Source organism: Melanostigma gelatinosum (genome assembly GCF_949748355.1).
Source record: "Melanostigma gelatinosum genome assembly, chromosome: 19".
Taxonomy (NCBI): domain Eukaryota; kingdom Metazoa; phylum Chordata; class Actinopteri; order Perciformes; family Zoarcidae; genus Melanostigma; species Melanostigma gelatinosum.
This window is the reverse complement of record NC_136652.1, coordinates 18,938,617-18,961,816: the sequence shown is the minus strand read 5'-3', so window position 1 is coordinate 18,961,816 and position 23,200 is coordinate 18,938,617. Positions and strand designations below refer to the sequence as shown.

At 43.1% G+C, this 23,200-nt stretch overlaps 1 protein-coding gene and 1 long non-coding RNA gene across 5 annotated transcripts in view; one reads left to right on the top strand and one right to left on the bottom strand.

Annotated features, from left to right (window-relative positions):
- evlb (Enah/Vasp-like b) overlaps positions 1-23,200 on the top strand; it is a 39,630-nt gene that overhangs the window by 6,040 nt on the left and 10,390 nt on the right. For 2 of the 4 annotated variants that reach the window (XM_079290395.1, XM_079290394.1), the window contains exons 1-4: positions 1,325-1,776; positions 17,815-17,983; positions 18,290-18,467; positions 18,974-19,012. In XM_079290395.1, coding sequence (XP_079146521.1) covers positions 1,670-1,776; positions 17,815-17,983; positions 18,290-18,467; positions 18,974-19,012 — 493 coding nt within the window. In that variant the 5' untranslated portion in view covers positions 1,325-1,669. Of the gene's footprint in view, positions 1-1,324; positions 1,777-17,814; positions 17,984-18,289; positions 18,468-18,973; positions 19,013-23,200 lie in introns of those variants that run through there. The other 2 variants (XM_079290397.1, XM_079290396.1) reach the window with 2 other exon arrangements.
- Positions 19,644-23,079, bottom strand: LOC306792993. The gene is made up of 5 exons (XR_013772858.1): positions 23,050-23,079; positions 21,627-21,843; positions 21,329-21,483; positions 21,103-21,195; positions 19,644-20,962 (listed from the first exon to the last, which is right to left on the bottom strand). It is a non-coding gene; the product is annotated as an uncharacterized lncRNA (long non-coding RNA).

Genomic DNA, 23,200 nt, shown 5'->3' with positions numbered 1-23,200 from the left:
AGCTGTGTAACATACACATCTCTGCTTTTGTGTGTTTTCATGTATCTTAATCCTTCATGTTTCTGTGTAAATGTAATATGCCTGAACACACCTTTTTGTTTACCTTTTTGTATCCTTACGTCTCCATGCTTCCACTGGTAACCCCGTGTTTAACGTCACATTGCTATGAATTGTGGGTAATTCCCTCTGGCAAAGTCTGCAGAAATGCGGAGAGCACTCAAACACTCCACAATTTGACAGTGGGACAGAAACTGAAACTTAAATTGCTGTGGAGCTTTAACATGGTCTCATTTGTGTGAGAGGGTTACGTGACGCAACTCATTGCAAGCAGACATTTGCATCTAGCTTTGAAGTAGATCGGTTTTGTCGAGGGTTTTGCAAATGTGAACTAATATGACACGGATATAAAAAAAAAAGGATGACATTTTATTGGCACAAAGAATTGTGGCCAAACAATATTGTCGACAGGCGAGTAAAGGGACTAAATTGCAATGTCCGCTGCCGTCCACACCGATTACAGAGCAAACCTTGTCATCCAACAGTTCCACAGCAGTCCAATCAATGAAATGTCCTGCTGGCACAACACAGCAGGACAGATGTGGCTGATGTGGGTGATGTGAGCGGATATTTTCCTGGGATGGCAGAGGATGTACAGTAAATATGGGAGGGATTTATTGGTTACAGGCAGGTTGCTGTGATGTGGAATCAACCATCAGCCAGCCTCAGATCATACGCGAGAAAAGACGGGAGCCATCAGATGAATTAAAATCTGTTGCTCCTCCTCCTCCTCCTCCTCCTCCTCTTCCTCCTCCTCGACCCCCCCCTCTCCCCTCCATGCCAGCTTACGCATCCTCGCCTCGGCCAATCCGGCAGCCGTGAGAGGAGGAAGGAGAGCGAGAGGAGGAGAAGGAGGGGCAGGACCAGCAGCCTCCGGGGCTGGCTGCCCATCGTTCTTGTCACAGCTGGGAGGGGGGGAGGAGGGGGAGGGGGTGGAGAGGGAGGAGGTAATCCAATGAGACACAGAGAGGAGAGTCAGTGCGAGGGCAACGCCTCACAGCACCGGGAATCTCTCTCGCGCTCACTCTTTCCCCCCTCTGTTTCTGAAGCGTAAAAACCAAAAGACTCATCTCCCGTTCATTCTCCTCTGTACGTGGCTGAGGGCTGCTCTCACATTTTTAAGCCTCTCCTTTCCCCCCTCAGTTCAAAATTCTCCTTCACTTCCTCCTGATTTTTCTCTACCTGCTGAAGGACGGATTGATGAGCACAAACCAGGATTATCTTTCGATGTCTTTGGGAGGCAGCAGCATCTGTTCCTTGAGTCATCTTTGTCCTCGTGCTCACAGCTGCTGAGTGCACAGTGGCTGCTAGTGGGGAAATAGGTTAGTGTGCCTGTTCGGTGGCGGCCAGCAGCGGTGATTGAATGTGCTGCACTCGGAGGAGGCGAAGAAGAGGGGGATGCCTTCCTGGCGGTAACGCTCTGTAGCCCTGTGACCACTTGGGGAGAAGGTGACGCTGGCGCCGAACTCTGACCCTCAGCGAAAGTGTCAGCGACAAAATTCAGGACAGACAAAGAAAAAGAAGCGACAAATACAGACTTTTTTTTGTTGCATTTTGCATTTTTGTTGTCGCGACGCAGGGCTGACTTGTGCGTCTGCTGTGTGTGGACACCATGGACATCAACCTTCAGTCGCACCGGTTTTACTTCCCCCAGATCTACTGTGCTGAACCGGGGGCACAGCCACAGCCACAGCCACAGCTCACTGAGTTCAAAGTCAGGTAGGCTTCCAAGGGAAAGGTGTTTACGATGGACCCATCCATGGATGAGAGGCAGAGCACTCATTCCTGATTGGTGGAGACACCCAGGTCTGACGTCTCCATTTGCTTTTGTCAGTATCGGCTGCCGTTAACATCCACCCAAAATGTAGCTCGAGCCTGTATTGTCCACCAGAGCTGTTGCTTCTGCTGCACATGAAGCATTTCTGTGTATGTGGAGTGCTGCTGTGAGCGGCTGGTTGCCCTTGCAGGGGGATGGGGCTGCATGCTAATGTGTTAGCTTGCTGTGCAGAAAAAGTGTTCGGCTCCTGGGAGAAGCGCAGGGCATTGACGGCCTTCAGAGGAGCGTGCCAAGTTTGGATAGAGGGGATGACAGTGCCGCGGTTGTGTTGTATTTGCCGCCCTGTGGCCGCTCTCGTTAGCTGCCTCTGTGGCTCTTTTGTTCTCTTTTGTTTGCGCGTCTGTCTTTTCTTTTGCTGCTATTCTCTCCCATCCAATCAACGCTGAAAGTGCTCAGGGTTTGGCTTGTTGCATCCATAGCCGACGCCTGCCGTCATGGTGGCAGAGCGCTCAAAGACGCATGCTCAGAGATGCAACAGCTTCCCTGCTCTTTGTCTCGTGGAGATGTAATTGTGCCGGATGGAGCTGTTGCATCCAGTCTGATGCTGCGTGACACCCACGTCAGAAATGAAGCACACAATCACAATTGTCTTTGCTTCTTTTTTTAGTCATCTGTTCGCCATCCCTCTTTGCATGCACGTGCTGAGATGTCCTTGTAAGCTTGTGTGCGGTACGTTTGGCGATTCCTCCTCTCGCAGCTCTGATGAGTGCAGCTTTAAAGGTACTCAGCCAGAGTTTTGCACCGCTAAGCAGCTTTTAGTTTGGTCGGTGCTTCAGGCCGGAGCAGCTTCATGGGGCTACAGCGTGTCGCTGTCACGGCCTGGCCGAGCTCCCCGGTGGCTCCACGGGAGTCTGAGGGCGATCGCAGCTGGACGGCGTCGCCAGTAGAAAGAGAGGGAAGGAAAGTGAGGCCGTATGCCCAGTTTTCTAACTGTCTGTACCCACTTTAGTTATCCTCATCACAATTTTTATGTCACACCTGCTGTTTAATACCCAGGTTAGTATTTCACTTTTTGGCAAGACGGGTTATTCAGTGTTTTAAGCCGAATCAACACTTTATCAAGTTCGATCCACTACGGTCTCACCTCAGTGACCTTCTGAGAAATGTCCACATCAGCAAACATCAAGAAATGTCAGCAAATACCCGCGTTTGATGTGTCTGTGTAGACCGCAGCCTCAATGAAAAATAAAGTCTCGCACATTTCCGGCTCTCACCTCTCGTAAGGGAGGCACACCAACACACACACACACACACACACACACACACACACACACACACACACACACACACACACACACAGGATAGAATAACGCGCACACACAAACCCTACGAGCATTTGCAGAGATTAAAGAGGTTTAAAAAGCGATGTGTTTTCACAAAACCAATCCAGGGCCTTCAGCAATAATAATGTCTCACAAATCCGATTTTATGCAATGAATACTCATTTAGGGAAGCTGAGAGAGATTTTACTGAAAACACACATACATAAACAGACTGCTGTATCTATTTCTGAGCAGATTAATCACTCGTTTTCCTGGCTGCGAAGGGAATTCCGCGCACTTTAAACAGGAAATGGACACAACTACACAGCAGCAGCGTCTCGTCCCATATTATTAGCAAGGTGAGCTCATTAGAGCTGACTGAGATGGAAGAAGACGGAGCGATATTGGAGATGAAAAATGAGAAATTGAGAGAGACAGAGATGAAAAGAGAGAGAGAGGGCGATAAGAGGGAGGGAAAATAAGAGACCAGGAGGGAGAGGGGGGATGGTGAGAATAGCAAAGCTAAGCAAAAGGACAAGAGAGTGGATTGTAAATGTGAGAGCGAAACAGTCAGACGGCTGCAGGTGGAATTAGAGGAGAAAGGAGGAGCCGGTGTGATTGTGAAGAAAAGAGAAACGGACAAAACGTTTGATGATGGTTTCTGGTGGGGTCTTGGTGTGGAACATGATGGGATATCAGCTGCAGCCTGGGCTCCATGGTGACCGGAGTATAGCTCAGTATAGCCAGAAAACCATGACAACAGTGCTTGCCAATCCATCGGAGCACACACACATGTACGGTATATGTAGAAATGCACACACATACAGAGAGAGAGAGATCGTGTGCTCCAAGAACCCAACCTTTTTGGTAATGTGTCTGTTCCTTATTCTGAAGATCCAGTAAAGGGATATTTAATAAAAAATGGTTTCCAAAGCATTTCATAATTTCATTAATCCATATTAGCTGCTTGTCAGTAAGCAACAGGGCCTTTTTGTTGGCCTTGTGTCTTATTTTTGTTGACATAAACCAGGTGGCAACTTCTGGATCTGAAAATTGAAGTCAACACTGCATTCTCTCTAATGACCATCAGGGGGCGACTCCTCTGGTTGTATAGAAGAAAATGACTCTACTTCTCTCTTGATTTATTCCCTCAGTAAACATTGTAAACATGAGTTTATGGTCTCAATCTCTAGTTTCAAGTATTCTTCAATACAGCATGATGTTCATTTAGTACATTGTGGTCCATTGAGAGTCAAATAGACCATAAAGCAGGGTATGCTTTAGGGCGGGGCTACACAGTGATTGACAGGTCGCTCACGGGAGTTCTCCATGTTTTTCGTCTTCCTACTTTAACCCTTCAACAGTGTGTTTGCAGTTCATGAAAGTTAATTGTAACATTTTGGTTGCCTTTGGTTCAGTTGTACTTAGCTCCACCCTCTTGTGTCATTTCTGGTTCTAAAAAGCCAAGATGGCAACGGCCAAAGTGACGAACCGTTTAGACCACAAACTACTGGGTGACGTCCACTTCTGAAATACAGTCTGTTACTAAAACTCATTTTTGACCAAGCCAAGGTGTAAAGACAGAGAACAGCTCTCGATCATCGAGGTCCACATTTAAACGTAACCCCTGTCCTGTGTGCTCTGAGCATTAAAAGTATGACAATACTGTAAGAGATTGTCTTGGGATGATGGAGGGTCTCTCTGTTTTTTTTAGGACTCCCCAGAGGAGACCAAATGTCTGTATTATTCCCTCAGTGCACTGTGGCCTGACAGATGAGAGACGGAGTCCGCCGCACATACACGTCAAACATAAGAAAGCCCTGCTGGAAATTTGTCAAACGTTCTGGGTCACTGAATCCGCTGACTGATGATTTGTGGCACAAATAGGAACCACATGTCTCCGCCACGGCACTCTGTGTGTGTAGTCAAAAGAGGACGAGTCGGATAATTACAGAGTGTGAGTGTGAGTTATTAGGTTCCACTGTCTGCAATGGAGAGCACTTAACCTGATGGCCTTCAGCAAACGCTCAACTGTAAAATGGGTTACATGTAAACATGTCTGCGCTGTGTGTGTGTGTGTGTGTGTGAGAGGCTTCGCAGAAGTTAAACGGCATCATGGAGCACAGCCTCAGGGCATCGCCACAGCTTCCTCCTCTCCTTCCCGTCGCGCTCACCTTCCTTCCTTCTTCTTTTCTTCCAGGGAAACGGACGTGTTTGTTTTAGACAATCTGAGTGTTGATGCTCCAGCTCACCTACAGCCTTCTCCCTGCTGGGAATCTTTTTCTTTTCCCCCCCCTCTGCCAAATGGAGACACATGCATTTTTAAAGCCACCCCCCCTCTCTGCTGTGCTCCCTATCTTCTGTATCTTCTCTGCTTCCTCGGTTTATCTTCCTGCCTCTGTCGTTCTCTTCCCCCTTCCTCTTCTTTTTCTTAATTTTCCGTATTTTCCCCTCCCAGTCTTTCTCGTTTTCCCTCTCGGCATGAGGTCTAAGCCCCTCTGCCCTTTGAATTTGTCGGCTCACGTCTTTGTTGATTGGGAGAATGCTTGACCTCCGTGTCAACAAAGTTTGATTCCTCTTATGTTTACAGTCGCACATTGCTTCGGCTGAAGGTAGACGAGGACGTCCTGAGGCGCTAGACTCTATTAAACATTCCAGCAAATGCTCATTAAGCTGGCATCAAGATTCCCACGAACAGCAAACTAGACAGGAATGTCTGGCTCTTTGCTGGACTTGAAGACTTTAATGCCACACATGAAACAGAAACGTTTACTTTACTTATAGTTAGGAGGGAACAAGTCAATTTAAAGACAACAGTTAAGAGACTATCCAGAGTGAGCTCGCCAACTCTGTCAGACCTTGTGTACCAGTAATTCTGCTGACGTGACAACACAGTTAAGAGCTTTTAGATTTTGTACATGTGGCTCAAAAAGCCACAGTCAGAAATGAAAACGTCCTCCTTCAATCCACTAACACGACTCTTAAACTCAATGTTAATCTTAAAGCTGTATGATCTTATCCATCACACTTAATAATACATGCGTTTATGAGCCCAACTTTAAAGTTGCGAGTACCTGATATCACATTAAAACCTCCTGATTCTGCCCTCCCACTGCTGTGCTCTCTCAGACTCTCAAACTCTTAAATGCTTTACGCGATCATGCGGAGCAGCAGTAAAAGAAACCCTCATCCTTGCACTCTCTTCGCAATCTTTCAGCTGGAATTAAACTATAAATTCGGGCCTGTTTTATGGCACCGGGACGCAGCGGTTTACCCTCCTGGCCGACCCAGCTGACCTCCGACTGTCAGAGACGTTTAAGGCTTTATTAGCGGTTTGAAAGGAGAACAACAAAAAAACCCAAAGCAAGGCAGCACGTACAGTAGACACAGTTATGAATATGCTTTACGGTCTGCAGGGTCTGCAGTGTCTGCCTCCGAGGCGACGGGACAGCGGTTCGAGCTCAAACAATATTCCATCACGTTACACTCATGTGGATGCACACGGCCGGACAAACACACAGCCACGTGAGACACGTATGTGACATGTATGATGAGAGGATGAGACAGGACATTGTGAAGGGCTCTGTAATTAGAGAGCAGACCGTCGGAAGGCCAATGTTGCTGTTTTAAAAAAAATATTTTTATTCGTATCTCACTGCTCATTCATCTTTTCTTCACCGCCATATTTTCCAGGCCAAGCGAATATTCCACTCCAGTTGTCATGCCAACAGATTAGCGTGCTCTTGCGGGGTCTCAGCAGTCGGCGGTGAGGATAGGAGTGTGTGTGTGTTTGTGTGTGTGTGTGTGTGTGTGTGTGTGTGTGTGTGTGTGTGTGTGTGTGTGTGTGTGTGTGTGTGTGTGTGTGTGTGTGTGTGTGTGTGTGTGTGTGTGTGTGTGTGTGTGCATGTGTGTGGCGTCCTCTCTGCAGGGTCTCCAGGCTCTGGCATGCATTCAAATACACACGAGCTGAGTACACTCAAGTACACACACACTCACACACACACACACACTCTCAGACTGTTTGATTAGCATGCTTTTGAATAACTTTTGTTGCAGGCGTCACATCACATAGAGGTTTGCAGCATCAAACACAAGCAAAGAAATGAATACAGTGTCGTGCACATAAGAAGTACAAAAGTTTTCTTGGAGCCTGAGGGTTGGATAGAAAACGTGGCCTCGTATGAAAAGAACATATGTGTGTTTATGTTTCTGCAGCGTAGAGACAGATGAATGTTTTTTCCCACCTCGTCTTGGGGTTGATTGAAGGGACAGGAAGTGCTTAGTCCCCTCACAGCACTGAACTCACAAGCTTTGGTTACGTAAAAAAAAAAAAAAAGGAAAACGGCATTAAAGGATTATGGGATTTAGCATTAAAACCACTTCTGTAAATATCAATGAATCCAGCAGGCGTTTAAATGAACCATCTAGGAAATCATATCGCCGACCAGTTTCAAGTCTCTGCAAGTTATTGACATGAACTAAAACCAGTCATTTCATAAATGTAAACAAGTCTGCAACCAGAGTCTCTGTGAGACCGGACTGGGACAAAGAGGTTCTTACAGGTAAATGCTAACGTCAGCATGCTAACATGCTCACAATGACAAGGCTGGTGTTCAGCAGGTACAATGTACCAAATATCATGGCAATCCTTGTTGAGATATTTAGCCTGGACCAAAGTGGTGGATGCCCAGTGTGGCTAAAAACACAAATACAAGTAGTCTGTTCTACAAATTCACTGCACTACAAACTCAGTGGCATGTTCGTTTTAATTGCTATTTTCTGGCTATAATATCTTGAATTGTGTCAGTGGTCTAAAACAGTGCACGATTTGCCAGATTGGCTTTCACAATAGCCGGCAAAAACGGGGCCAGAGAGAGATGATTTGAAACTCTGGGTCCATGGAGATGGAGCTTAAAAACTGCAGCTCTATTTTGGTACTCGTATGCGGTGCCGTATCCAACAATAATAACTATTACTGAGTCACACTACAGCTTTCCCATGAGCCATTGCTTTATAGTCAGAGTGACCATCTTCTCTGTCAGGCCACAGACTGTCAGTCCGAAACTATAACATGTAACTCAAGCACACAGGGAGCGGGTGATTTCCACATGTATTGGGTTGTAATCTAAATCAGCCAGGGCTATTTTAGAACCGGCTGTTTGAACATCTGCTGTCAGCGCAGCTGTCTCTTCTCAGTCTTCTGTCTCTTTTCACTCTCCCTGCTTCACTTTTGTTTTCCTCTTGCCCCCCCGTTCACCACCAAAACCTCAAATATTCAAGCAAGCAAGCTGCTTATATAACTGGCCTGCAAACCAGCCAGACAGTTTACATTCTCCTCGACCGTTTTTCACAGATATATGCATAAATATGCTACCACAGATAAGCATGCAGTGATTTATACCACCGAACAGAAGCATGCGCACACACACACACACACACACACACACACACACACACACACACACACACACACACACACACACACACACACACACACACACAAACACACACACAACTGTCCTTATTCATTTGATTCCCAATTATAGTATACATGGGGCTTTTCACTTCCAGATGTTGTAGACAGATGGGCTGTAATGTGGCTTTCTTTTAGTATGTTTCTACTGTAGGTTGGAGGACAAGGGGCATCTTTTAACACAAGAGTCAGATTTGTACACTGAATTTCAACTCTCAGGATTTAAAATAACATCACATAAACAAAGTAGCAATCTGAGATTTGTACGACTGTTACGGAAACTAGTTTTTCGCAATAAGAACTCGTCCTCTGCATCTTCTTCTACCACAAATCTCTGCTCAAGCGGCCACAAAATATGTACAATTGGACTCAAGTCATATGTGAGTAGTGTCAACATGTAATTATTATTAGCGAAGAGCCTTTTGAGCTTCGAGGGGCAGTTGTGTCCTGCAGAGCTCAGTTGATGTAAATGTTCTCAGCAGTTTAGTTTCACTCACATTTCTGCTCCAATGCCAGTTCGGCCACGTTTGAACCCAGATGACTGCAACGATTTTGCCGTCTCACTTTAGTGAATTTCATGGAAATACGCAATAAAAATAGTCGGCTAGCAAACCACAAGATCGTCCGATTACTTAACACCGGTCTTAAATGTGAAATGAACATTATAGCACATGCACGGTGTCTATTGGTCTTGTCAGGTTCATCTGTTTTCTTTCTCAGCTCTTAGCTGTCATTAGCTAGTTTTAGGGTACATTAAAGCAAATTACAACAAAGAACTTCGGAAACACTTGTTACTAAAGTTTGCTTCTAGTTGAAGTAATGCTTTAAACAGAAAGACGTTTGCTGAAGATTCGCCGAATTATTAGTTTTAACATTTTTAGGAAACAGCTTCATTGCTCTACAATATTTCCTTTTAGTGCTGCCGCCTGCTTCCTACTGCAGTCCTTGTTGCAGAATGTTTCATGTGCAGAGAATACATTTGCACATAAAAACTTTTTGATCATTCCACAAAGTTTCACGAGAACAAGCTGCCTGAACATTTTTGCAGAACAAACATGGCCGACATCCAAAACAGCAGGCTTCAGTTTCACAGACGCTGCAGCGGCAACTGGGACAAACTCTTTCTGACAGTGCGTGTGCATCTTTTCTGAAGTGACGCTTGACAGCAGATAGACTCAGATGGGAGCACAAATTAATGTAATTTACCCAAAGTGGCTCCTCATTATGCCAACTGGCCCCTGTGGTTGGATCGTGGTGTCAGTTTAGCACGATTTATCCCATTTTCCATGAAAGCTGAGGTTTAGCTCAGGCTCAGGCTCATTGCTAATGTAGCTCTGCCCTGGCACGCTTATACATGTTTAAGCTCTCAGCTGTTCTTCTTTCTGCTTTCTGCAGCTTTGATGTTTCATGCAGATGAACGCTCACACGTGCAGAAATACACACACACACAAGACGTTTCATTGTGCACCCTTTTTGGGCCGGTTTGCAGGCTCCATGATTTCCCTCCTGTCGAGGGGAACAGAGAGCATTTTGTCAAGGAGTTAGACAAACAATTTGTGGTGACGATTGTTCTGCCAGCTAACTGGGATTTGGCTGTTCTCTCTAAGCAGCTGGCTGCGGGACACAAAGACACGTTATTATGATCCGCTCTACTCTTTCATTGCTACTGAGACACAAATCTAAAAACTGCCTCAAGGTTTACAGTGATGAAGGACAGTGAATCAGCAACAAAAATGGATACAAATTAAGATTTTAAAGCAACTGTGACATCCTTGATTAAGTTACTGTCTTGTTCGGAATTAACATACTAATATGTCCTTAAATTGTAATGTGAATTAACTCAAAGTCATAGGCTGTTGAGGCACCAGAACAGCAGACAGTGATATTAGGAATGTGGTGCTAAGTCTTATAGCTCGGCTCGTCTCGCTGCTGCAACGTGTTGTGACGTTTCTGCACACGAGAAGCGACAAATCACAGAGGAGAACGCAATATTTGGTTTTCAAATGTCACGTGTCACTCTCACCTCACAGATCACACCCACGTCTTATTTCAGAATAAGAGCGGGGATTTCTCTCTCTGTTTGACAAAAGTAGTGACATGCATCATCCACTATATTTAAAATCTAAAGCCGAGTATCCTCCTTCTCTTTGTCTTCAATGCATGCTGGCTTTTATTATGATATAATTATCATTTCCTGATACCCTGTCATTTCAGGGCGAGTGGGCTACAGCTCCGTGCTCACGGTTTCTCTCGTTGGTGGTGCGTCATCAGGAGGTTTTACTTTGTATAAACCTCTTGTCGGATGAGCTAATCCTTCCAATCAGTTCAGGGCATTTTGATCTCCTAATGACCGCCACTGCTGCCACTGGCTTGTTTCCATTAGGGGACAATGTTGTCAGGCAGTTTGTTCGCTTGATAGTGTATTTCTCGCCGTGACCTGCAGAGAACGAGTTGGTTTGAATCCTGGTTTGATGGAATTCTGTCTTCTTGCTGTTATGCATTATTTGCATATGTCCTTAATATGTCGTTCTTGATGATTTAAGCTTTGTTTGGTGCTTAAATCATGAATCATGAGGTCAGATCGTCAGCTGTTAACAGTGCTTTTCTTGTTGCCGTTGTCTATAGGATCAGTTCAGCTGTGTGCTGAGTAAGCGTAAACCTGTCTAATTGAACTCACATTTTGAGCTTAAAATCACAAAATACACCAAAACATAATCAGCATCACCAGTAAGAATACCAGCTCTTGGTTTCATGGTGCTCAGTTTTTAAGTATGAAGATTTGTTTGTTGACAGCTCTCTTTTGTGAGAAGCGTGCGCGTGTCTTGATGTATTAACATTTCATCTTGTGGCAGCAACTTGGGGATACAATTTTTGTCGAATTGTAGGCGACGCGTCCTTTCTAGCTCGTCTCGAAGGTGCTATATGTCTTTGATGTCTTAAGATAAAATAAGATGGAAGTTGATTCATCCCGAGGGGAAATTGTTGTGCAGAAGTTTCAATTTCACACAATTGTCTAACAGGGTAAAATGATGATGTGTGAGTTGGATTCACATGTAAACTACAACACGACTGTAAGCGAAGCCAAACGACCACAAGGCGGTCTAGTTTTGTTCTTTTGCTTTATCAAATTTTATCTTGTCTGACAAATTCCCACTTGCATGGACAGTAAAAAGGTTTCATTTACATTCTCATGGCTGCCAAGAGAGTAAAGCCCAAACGTTACAGCATCAGCCACACACTGCTGCTCTCTGTGCTTTCGCAGTGTCAACAGATGTGCTTGGCCTTTGCTGAAATGTTCAACACCGCAACCTTTGCCCTCCACTCTCACTGTTGGCAAAAGGCCACGGTTTACTTGCAACAGAAAGTAATTCAATCAGATTTGGAGAAACTTCTCACTTGCAGGTTTGTAGAATCGGAGGAGACTGATCATGTTGCCTTGCAGAAAATCACGTCCCTCACGCCGACATCCATCGTCAACTTTTCACACGAAATCTTTTCGAACATTGGTTGAAGGTTTTTGTCACCGTCTATGATTTTGGTTACCATTTGCAGTCATTCATTCACCCAAAATGGAGTGTAGACAAACAGTATTAATCTGAAATGCGCGCGTGTCCACAAATTTGCATGCAGCTTCTATTTCGGGCACATCCTTGTTTGTTGTTTAGCGCACCGCTGCCTTGAGCGAGGAGGCCCCAGAAAGTGGAGCAGCACAATAGCTTTGATGTTGTGATGTCTGCAGGGTGGTGTACGAGCTGCTGCGCGGACGGAGACCGAGTCGCATACGAGGCCCTCTGACAGCACCGATTAGTGTAACAGACAGACACGTGCAAACACTCACAGCTACACACACACACACACACACACACACACATAGTTGCACAAATGTTATCACGAGAACGGAGTAACATTTATACTGTTTCATGTTTCAGCTACCAAAGGCTCATAACCGACTCAGAGCTACTGATATTAGCAGTTTGCTAACTGACTTGCCCTCTGGGAGAAATGAATGAAAACATTCACTCTCAGATTCAATGAAATTCTAAATAGATACGGACTTTATTTCTCCCAGATGGGAGAAATTGATGGGACACCAATTTACACAAAAGCAATAAATTATGTGTAAATGTGAGAATTTCCACCTTTGCTCGATTGCAAAATTCCATTTCCAAGCAGTAATTGTGCTATATTTAAATTCCACCTCCTTCTTTGTCAATTCATCAGCAGAAGAGAGGATCAACGTGCTAGTTATGTTTCATGCTTCAGGGTTTTTTTTTCCTTATGTGAATATTTCGCATCATATGTCCCTCTCCTCTTCATGTGTTTAATTCTACCTGCGTTTCCTCTGTCATAAGCGTATCCCTCTACTGTGACAGCTCATGGTTGTGCTGTTCATCTTGGAGCAGAGGGGTGACGGTAGCAGAGTAAATTTAGTGCAGGCAGACAGGAAGTGCGGCACCAGAAATAGAGAGGGGAACGAAACACTTTGACGATTTGAAGCCGCTGGTTAGAGAGAATAGAGTGAACCAGCGGCGTGACTGGTCCAGGTGTGAGGAGGCCGTTACATCCTCATCAGTGATGAAGGGAAGTGCTAAACGCTTGTGAAACTCTTGCATCTGACCTGTGTACTGCAGAAAAATGTTTTTATTTTGTGCGTGCACTCTCAAGGCTACGTGGTGACGCTTAAAGTCATTGAGGGATAAAATTTGATATTTTATAGCTGGATCTAAATGTAGCATTTTCATTGTTATGTATACGAGAGCCCAACCGAAATTTGCACCATCATGCAAAATTGCTTTTTTGCCTGAGTGAGTGAGTGAGCACCTTTCTATTTTTACTTCCTGCTCTGGGATTGGACGATTTCTTTGCCTCAATGGAAGACGATTTCTGAGCAGCTCGATTTCTCTGTCTGTCCCTGTCAGCTTGAATTTGCGCTTGCACGGACATGAACAGGCCATGAAGTAGGATGGCATTTAGAGTGTGTGTGTGTCTGTGTGTGTGTGTGTGTGTGTGTGTGTGTGTGTGTGCTGTCAATGTACATTCCAAAGCATCTGATTTATTCATGTCCTGAGCAGCAATTGTTAATTTTTCAACGGGTGTTGCGTGGAGGGATCTACACGACCTTCTTGCATTTGTGTGCATGTGCACGCATGAGTGTGTTTGTGTGTGTGAGTCCTATAACTGTCAGTCAGACAAACTTGTTTTCTTGTTGCCTCAGCTTCTTCACAGCTCCTCTCTCTCTCTCGCTCTCTCTCTCTCTCTCTCTCTCTCTCTCTCTCTCTCTCTCTCTCTTCTCCTTTCCCACCACTCCATCTTCTTCTCCCCGTCTTCATCATGTTTCCTGCTCGAGTCTCTTTTAGCACAAGAACCTCATTTATTCATGCTTCTGGGCCTCCAAATCCATTTTCAGCTCGTTGCCAAGAACTCCTTTTTAAAAATTAACAGTGTCGACAAGTTAAAGAAAATAAATTAAATACTTCGTTGCCCTGCTGGTGCTCGGGCTGATTTCGAGTGTAATGCAAAATAACCCTTGTGTGTGTGTGTGTGTGTGTGTGTGTGTGTGTGTCTGTGTGTAGAGAGTAAGGCTCAACCTGGGAGAAAGTTATTTATAACTCCAGCTTAAAATTCATGCAGCAGGGTATTATAAGGAGCTCTTTTTTCCTTTTGTTGAGTTATTTGAATAGACTCTGGTCCTACAAGTTTCATCTGCTTCCTACTGCTCTCTTTTCAGTGTGCTTTGAAGTGAAAGAGAAGGACAGCTAGTATTATTTTCTTTATCCTAATGTTAGCCCGGTGCTTTCGTTTCATGAATACTTATCTTCAGAAAGGTTAGATGTGTTTCTTTTTGATGCTCTGTGTGCACATATCTTGCAGAGTAGGCATCGTGAAGACATTTCTATCCCAAAATACATATTTTCCAGTGGGATGACAAAATTCAAAAATATCCGAGCATTACAATCCCACTCCCTCTTATTAAAAGAATAGTTTGACACGTTTTGGAAGTTGGCTGACTCGCTTTCTTGCTGAGAGTTGGATGAGAAGATTGACATCACTCTCATGTCTGTAAATATGGAGCTATAGAGCCTAGAGGCACCTTTCAATGCTCACTAACTTTGTAACGTGTTTGTTTAATATGTGCGACATGCAGTGGTGTATAAAGTACCCAAAAGCCATACTTGAGTAAAAGTAAAGATACCTTCCTGGAAAATGACTCCAGTAAAAGTAAAAGTCACCGATTAGAATCCTACTTGAGTAAAAGTCTTAAAGTATCTGATATTTATTGTACTTAAGTCTCAAAAGTAATTTTCTGATGTTAAATGTACTTAAGTATTGAAAGTAAAAGTACAAGTAAATGCTGTTAATAAAAAAGCAAAGGGTCAGAATTTTGAGAATTATGAAGTTTATTCTTTTAAGTGCTGTGGCACCATGACCAAGGACATGGAGCTGTGTTGACAATAATTGGGTTGGCTGTGATCCATCCAGGAGCAACAATGTTCAACATAATATATTGTACATAAGTATACTTTTGCATCTACTATGAACTTATCATCATAATTCTCCGAAAAGCAATATGACACTATGAAGGAGTTGTAACAGTGCGTTTATAAGTCTGCTCATTAGACTAGAGGATGTAGAGGACAAATGCATAATATTATGTTCAGCAAAACATATCCACTTGATGCATCAGGTCAGTGTTTAGAGAAAGGACACCTGCCCTGTAAACTCCTATGGGCCTGATTTGAACACAATAGGAAAAGGTTTTGCTCAAGCTGAATCTGCAATTGGGCGACTGCTACCATCATAGCTCCATCTGATCATCCACAACATGACTCAAATATCAAAACATGATCAATACTAAAGCAGCAACCCAGTCATTACTTGAACCTGAAAAATGTCCTGTTCATCTTCAGAAGACAATTCCATTAGAATGTAAAGAAGTTACATTGTATTAGAATGTAACTTCCTTACATTCTATTGGAATGTAAAGAAGCTACATTGTATTAGAATGTAACTTCTTTACATTGTATTACAATGTAAAGAAGCTACAGTGTATAGAATGATTCCATTGAAGTTATTCCTTTTTTAAATGTTTTAGACGAGTCACTAATCACTTTAAAAGAGTGATTATCGCTGATTTAACTTACAGACATGAGATTGATCTTCTCATGTCACTCTCTTTATACAATGATATAAATTCATCCCCGTTTTATTGATATCTTACGAAAAGTTACTAATTTTTCGTGAGTTTTTCCTGCAAAAGTCCAGCAACATGAGTCTGTTTTGGCTTGTTACATGCATACTGTCTTTACAAAATAAACTTCCATCTTCACAGGAAACAACTAAGGTTTAGGCGATGAAACTACTTAGTTAGGTTTCGGAAAAGATCGTGGTTTGCGTTAAAATATCTACGGAAGTGGCGTTGCTTAAGTACGGAAGTCACGTCACAAATAAATCAACATTGGCTTCTCGTTTCACACACGGCACAAACTGCGGCCTCCTGGAGGAAACACCAGTGTTTGTTTGACCCGTCCACCTCTCCTCATCCCACCCGTCCTGTGTGGAATTCTACTCATAGTCGCCCGCTAGCTTATAGCATGTAGCATCCTGGGCATCACTGGGAATCAAAACACCGCGGCTTTGAGAGCACTTGTTTGCAATTGTGCATTAACGTGATTAACCAATGATTTAACTTGCTGCTAGGACCACTGATTCACCAAACCTGCTTGCTTGCAGTCTGTGTTCCACCACAGTCCCCGACGCTGCTCTCATGATTAATTTTGTTTCTAAAGATAGATTTGATTTTGTAGCGAGTAAAAGTATCAGTTTTCTTTGCAAAATGTAGTGAAGTAAAAGTAAAAGTCAACAGAAATATAAATAGTAAAGTAAAGTACAGATATCCAAAAAAACGACTTAAGTACAGTCACGAAGTATTTCTACTTCGTGACTACTGGCGACATGTAACAAGAGTCCACAGCCATGCTAACAAGGCTGAAATGGACACAGTTATATTTTCTGCCAAAACACAGCATGCTGGCATGCTCACTGTGACAATGCTAACGCTAATCTTCACAGGTAGAATGTACACTATTTATGTTAAGCTCATGCTAAGCTAACTGTGTCCAGGCCCAAGCTTAAAGTAGAGACACGAGAGTGGTATTCATTTCTTGGCAAATGTGAAACTATTCCTTCTATAATATATTTTAAACATGATCCTTATCTTTAATCACGTAGGCTATGATGCACTACTGTCTCTCCCTGTATAGGCTTCTTCATGCTGCATCCACACACTAAACTCTACAAGCCAAGACTTTTCCCCCTTTTCTCTTTTCCCTCCTATTCTCTGACGCAGCTCTTTCAATCGGCCTCAGGGGTCGATCCACTCATTTTAGCTTGGCAAAGAGGCAAATGCACAGATGGGACTCTTCTCGCTAATCTCATTTGCAAGTCAAAATTGTTTCTGTGTTCCTCCCATGTGTTTTTCTCCTCATTCCTCCCATACTTCCACCTTGATCTTCTGTTGTCCTCTTCACTTTGTAGCGATTCAGCACGTCTTTTTGTCTGCCATAGAGACCGCTTACAAAATGCCTGTAGCTAGATTATTATTCAACCGCCCTACTGTATGTCTACCAAGGATGCAGGTGATGACGCAGAGCTGTTAGTGAAGGCACTTGTAAACATAATACTGCGGCATTATGTTTACATGCCCATAGCTTTCTGATTGATCCACATTCCACTATAAAACAAGTTGCATGCTGTCAAAATTCTTTAGCGTAACTTACAGAAATGTAGTTTGCCTAAAACTGACATTTGGACAAGATACTTGCTGGGTTTAGGCTTCCTGAGTGTCCGGATCCCACAGTTCTCCCATTCTTCCTGATGATGTCTCACTTTTGTCTTTTTAAAGGCTCACTATTTCAGTTTGGCAGCGTATAAAAACTTAGTTCTGGGTTCTTTACCCTGTTGGTAGTGCATACCACGCCACACGACAGCATTTAGGCGAAAGTGACAAGTAGGCACCTTCACAAAGTCAATGGAGAGACATGAATCATTTTCCCGTTTCCTCTGTCTCTTTGCATTGTAAAAAATAAAAAAACACATGGAGAAGGTCATGAAACACCACTGTTGAACTGATGAATTCTACACATAACTAACTCCTTCATCTCTGTCCTGTTGTCTCTCTCTCCCAGTGAGCAGAGTATCTGCCAGGCCCGGGCCTCGGTCATGGTCTACGATGACACCAGCAAGAAGTGGGTGCCCATCAAGCCTGGACAGCAGGGATTCAGCCGCATCAACATCTACCACAACACTGCCAACAACACCTTCAGAGTGGTGGGCGTCAAACTGCAGGACCAGCAGGTATAACGCTGCCGTGAGACTAGCGTAGATGTGGAGTACATCTCAGACGTTTGGTCAACAGAGAGAGAGATTTCATCAGGCTGGGTGGAGGATTGTAACATGCAGATAACTCAGGATATTTGGGATTGTTAATAGGAGGAAATAGTTGTGGTTTAAAACAGAAACAGGTGCAGGTGAGAATCTTATGTTGGTCAAAGTCTGTGTTTGTGTATGCATTAACTCTAGATTTCTCTGGCGTAAAAGAGTAATGAGAGCAGTGTTGCAGTGTTTCTTTAGTGAACTACTCCTCTTCCTCCTCCCTCACAGGTGGTCATCAACTACTCCATAGTGAAGGGCCTCAAGTACAACCAGGCCACCCCGACCTTCCACCAGTGGCGGGACGCCAGGCAGGTCTATGGCCTCAACTTCGCCAGCAAGGAGGAGGCCACCACCTTCTCCAACGCCATGCTCTTCGCCCTCAACGTCCTCAGCGCTCAGGATGGAGGTGCGTTTCCCCTCATGGAATGATACTTAAGGAGTCTGTTATGGATGATTTCCTCAAGAGCGCACGCACATAGTACCTGCTTGATACTCAGCTTCCTGTCTTGAGCACCAGACTGTATTTATTGGCTTCTAGTGCTCACATATGGTTAATCCAGGAAGCAGATTGAACAGGATACTGAACACAGCTTAGGAAAGGTTCGTGTCAGCAGAATAAATGCTTGTTATATTGATGGAAGTCATTTAGAGGCATGTGAACTATATCAGAGCAGTAAAAAGACAACTTTTTACATTCCCCCAGTAAACACACATCCTTATATTGTTTTTATAAATCAAGCTAAATATTCGTATGGTAAATATGAACAATGTCAAAGAAACTCAGAGTGCAGCAGGAAGCCATTGATGGACTCACAGTGATTTAGACTGCTGGTGCTTTGTCACACCACTTGTCTTAGCCGCCATGTGATGCCATCTTCTTTTTGTCTTTTTTGTTTCTCATCACCTTTAAAGTCTTCCAGAGCGTTCCCGGTTACAGCCTTGAAATAAGCGGTACGTCGAGATTTGTTTGTAAATATATAAATGTGGAAATGCGTATGTGTTGGTAGATTAAACCTCCATTGCACAATATTAGACTAATCTAGCGTTAAATATTACTATTACACAGGCTATTTGGATTCTGTACTTAAACTAAGAGCCAATCAATTCTTTGATCAGGCGACAGCCAGGCCTTTCCCTTCATATGTGTGTGTGTGTGTGTGTGTGTGTGTGTGTGTGTGTGTGTGTGTGTGTGTGTGTGTGTGTGTGTGGTGGGGGGGTTATCATTGCCTTCAAAGCAGGTCGGGGATCAAGTCGCACACAAATCTATGTTATTAGTTCCAGCTGTGTTTTCCTGCACTCAAAAAAATAATTCATTGGATGAACTCAATTAAATTGTGGGCAGGTTTTCCACCGAGGAAATATAGTTAAACCTAACTTGAACTAAAAACATCCATGCACTATAATTAAATTGAGTTAGTCCGACTCAATTTTATCAAATACAACCTAAATAAAAAAATACCATTCATGAAATGAAATTGATTTGTGTTAGTCCAACTCAATATAGTACAATTCATTGGAAATGAATTAATCAGGTAAAAAACTTTTTTTTAATTTGACCCCCAATTAAGACACGAGACAAAACCTAGTTCAAGTGTTTTTTATTGAAAATGCTTAAATACATTAAATATGGTACAAATCTGAACATCCATGATTCTAGAGCCTGCATTTCATTTTTTAAATATAATTTGCTTTTTTTTACAAAAACACTGATCAGAAAAGGATAGCAAAAAAATTCCAAAAGGATCTATACAGTGCATCTTTCATCGTTTTTAAATATTAAAACAGTAGTCTTGTAACAGCTCCACAACTGGTGACAAATAAATACCAAGCTATCCCAAATCCCTTGGCGCCACAAACAAAGACGCCATGAGGGTGGAGGCTATGCACTGCTCTCCAAACAGGGAATATCATTGCACTGCAGTGTAGTCATTCACCAGAAACTATCATTTCCAAAAAGCACAAAACTTCCTGCAATCGATATGTACAACCACTATTGCAAGTGCTAAATTCCCACTACTTTGGTTTGTCAAGAGCAATACAGCTGTTTTCTTTCCTACCAGTACAGATGGTAGTACAAAAGGACTCCTTTACACTGAAGAATAGCCGATGATGTGTTATCATGTGCAGAAACAGGCAACTCGGACCACTTTTGGGCTACAACAGTAAAATCACAAAACATCCACAAACTAAAACTTATAGATTATAAATAACAAGGATACTCATAGTCAATGGAAGTTACAGCGTATTGAACCGTGTTAGGGTCCATTTCAACTCGAGTAGAGAGTCATTCAATCAGACAACGAGGAAAATGGACGTGCAAGTTGACGTTAGAGAGTAATAACACTCGAGTTAGGATGTGGAGGTGAATTGGGCAAAACTTTCTGCGGGTAAACACTTAACCAGCTTGCAGTGACATGTAAAAGTTCCGTAATTTACAGTCTCTGGCTTGCCTCTGTGCAGCTTAGTCAATTTTTTCAAAATGTCAGAACCAGGAAAACATCCATGAGGTCATGGATTGTCGTTGACTGGGCGGAAGATGAAAGTAGAAAACATCCAAAAGATCTGATAAGATTCTTTGGCTTTGTCACTTGGTGTTCACCTCTTGTGCAAACATCTTGATTTTCAGCTCCTGTATCTTAGAATTCAGCTTGTGCCCATCCAAATTCATTATGACCTTCTGGAGAAGCTCAAAGATGTACTTGAAGTTGTCTGGAAAGCTTAGATTAAGGGCACAAATTAGCCCAAAGCATGATGAACGCCATGATGACACCGTCTACGTTGTTCAGGACTTTAATGCAGTTGATCAAGTCCCACGTCCTCTGGCTCCCAATCTCTTTGGATCATGTAAATCCTTATGACAGTGAATGCGATGTCCCTCACTGCATCCTCAGCGGCGGAAGCCTGACAACAACACAAACACAGAAAACTTGTATTAAATTAATCCACAAACATGTATATATATATATATATATATATATATATATATATATATGTGGGTAACACTTTGACGCTACATGGGAAACATATTGCGATAAACTTACCAGATTGATAAAGAGTCTGGATCTTCATTGAGGTAGATGACAGGCTTCTCAGATGCACTCCCTTTTGGTGTTGATGTCATCACACTAAAAGTTCTGGATGAAAGCAGAATAAAAGCAGGCCATTTACTATTCATCACATGTTTTTAAAAAAGCAGATATGGACAAGAAAATATTCCAATAACCACCCCAATACAGTGAAACTAATATTGTATACATATGTACTAACCAAATCATTGATGGTCAGGACATCCTTGACCTTTTCTCCTTCACACCTCCTTTGCTCTTTAAGCCCTGTATCAGGGAGTCTGAGAAGAGGTCCAGCTGTGACATGAACTTTGATTGAAATGGCTTGGCGGTGATCAGCAGGAACTCTGCATTGACCTGAATAACAAACAAAATACAGCTGTTTGTTACTTGTTTATTATAATTACTATCACATTATGTGGGATTATTAGATTCAAATTGCGATTGTGAAGCCATTAATCATCAAAATGGTAAACACATAGAAACACACATTTACTTACTTAACTTTGCTGGAACAGGGAAGGGGCCTCTGCTCCACAATCTCTGGTTGAATGTGCAGTTCAGCATGTGTGATTTAGAAGCTCACTCCATGTATTAAATGTACATGGGCAATGTATGGACATGTATAGCGATAACTGCCCCTACAATGCCCATGCAACAAGAAATACCTGCTAGCTAGTTCCAAACTGCATTCTTTACACTGACACATGCAGAGTCCTAAAGAGAATAAAGAGAATTAGTACATATCAAACTGAACAAATAACAATGAGAGATCAGCTCGCATCGAGCATATAACCTATTACGTGCTATCATTAGGAGGTTGCCTCAAGAAGCTTGGTAATGCTGATCAAACTGCAAAAGATGAGATAAATATATTAGTGGAGGGAAAGGCTGGAATAATCCAAAGTTCACATAAAACAAAGTCAAGTCAAAAGTGCTTTGGAGCACTCGCAGATATAATGTTACCATTTAGAATAGACTAGCAATTCACCTTTTACAGCAACACTAAAGCTACATACAACAGAAATCAAATCATGCAAGCGTGTTAAATAAGATTAAGACCGTCATTTTAATAAAATATCAAACTGTTTGCCTTGAAAACTCATTCGCACTCCTGCCTGCGTTCACACAGTGTAAGGTCATAGAAATACAATGAGTAGAACGGACATCGATGTTTGTCTTGGTCGTTTTACTAGTTCAAAAGAAAATAGTGCTCAACACTGCGCATTGACCGTAGTATAACAGAAAAGTTAGCCCGCTACATCGATCAGTTCTTCACAATGACGACGGTACACGTACAAACTGCCGCTGCTCTGATCCCGTTACATCGGTTTGAATGGGAATGTCCGTTCTACGCTCTTTCTATTTCTATGGCTGCTGCGATAAAACACCGCTGACTTCCGTGTGTTCATGCATCAGGTGCCCGCGCGAGTGAGAGGAATTCAGCGGTTTTATGAGCTCATGATTTATTCATATTAAACATTTTTCAGTGAAGAAAACGTGGCTAAACCCACTAGAACTGAACGCCCACTAGAGAGTGGCCTTCTGCGGCCTGCTCTGCCTGCCGACATTATGGCGCTGGAGAGGGGGAGACCGTAGTCTGCTCGTTTAACTGCTCTCCTACTGTTTTTTAGTGCATACAGACAGTTCATAAGGAAGCCTTCGGCGCTGCGTCCAAGCCGTATTAATGACAGTACCCTGATCTCTGGTCTGCTCTATAATGCAAACCACGTTGGCTACCTAGCTTGCTAGCTAGCCTGCCAGCTAGCCTGTGTGCCTTCGATCTTATTAAAAACGGAACAGTCGTGTGGCTAAGTTATCACGTCTGTTCCACACATTGTGGTCATTATTACAGAATGGAAGCCTTGATTGACAACGAGGTACATTCTAAACTACTACAACAAAATATATAAAGTTACTTACCAAAGAATGGACGGTCGGTTTGAATCTTGCTGCAGTCGGAAAGGGGGGAAAGACGACTGAGAGCACGTGATCTGGTACATGCGCAAGGGGTAGTCCCCCAACCAAACACATTTATTTTGAGTTGATACACACCATCTAACCCAAATAAATC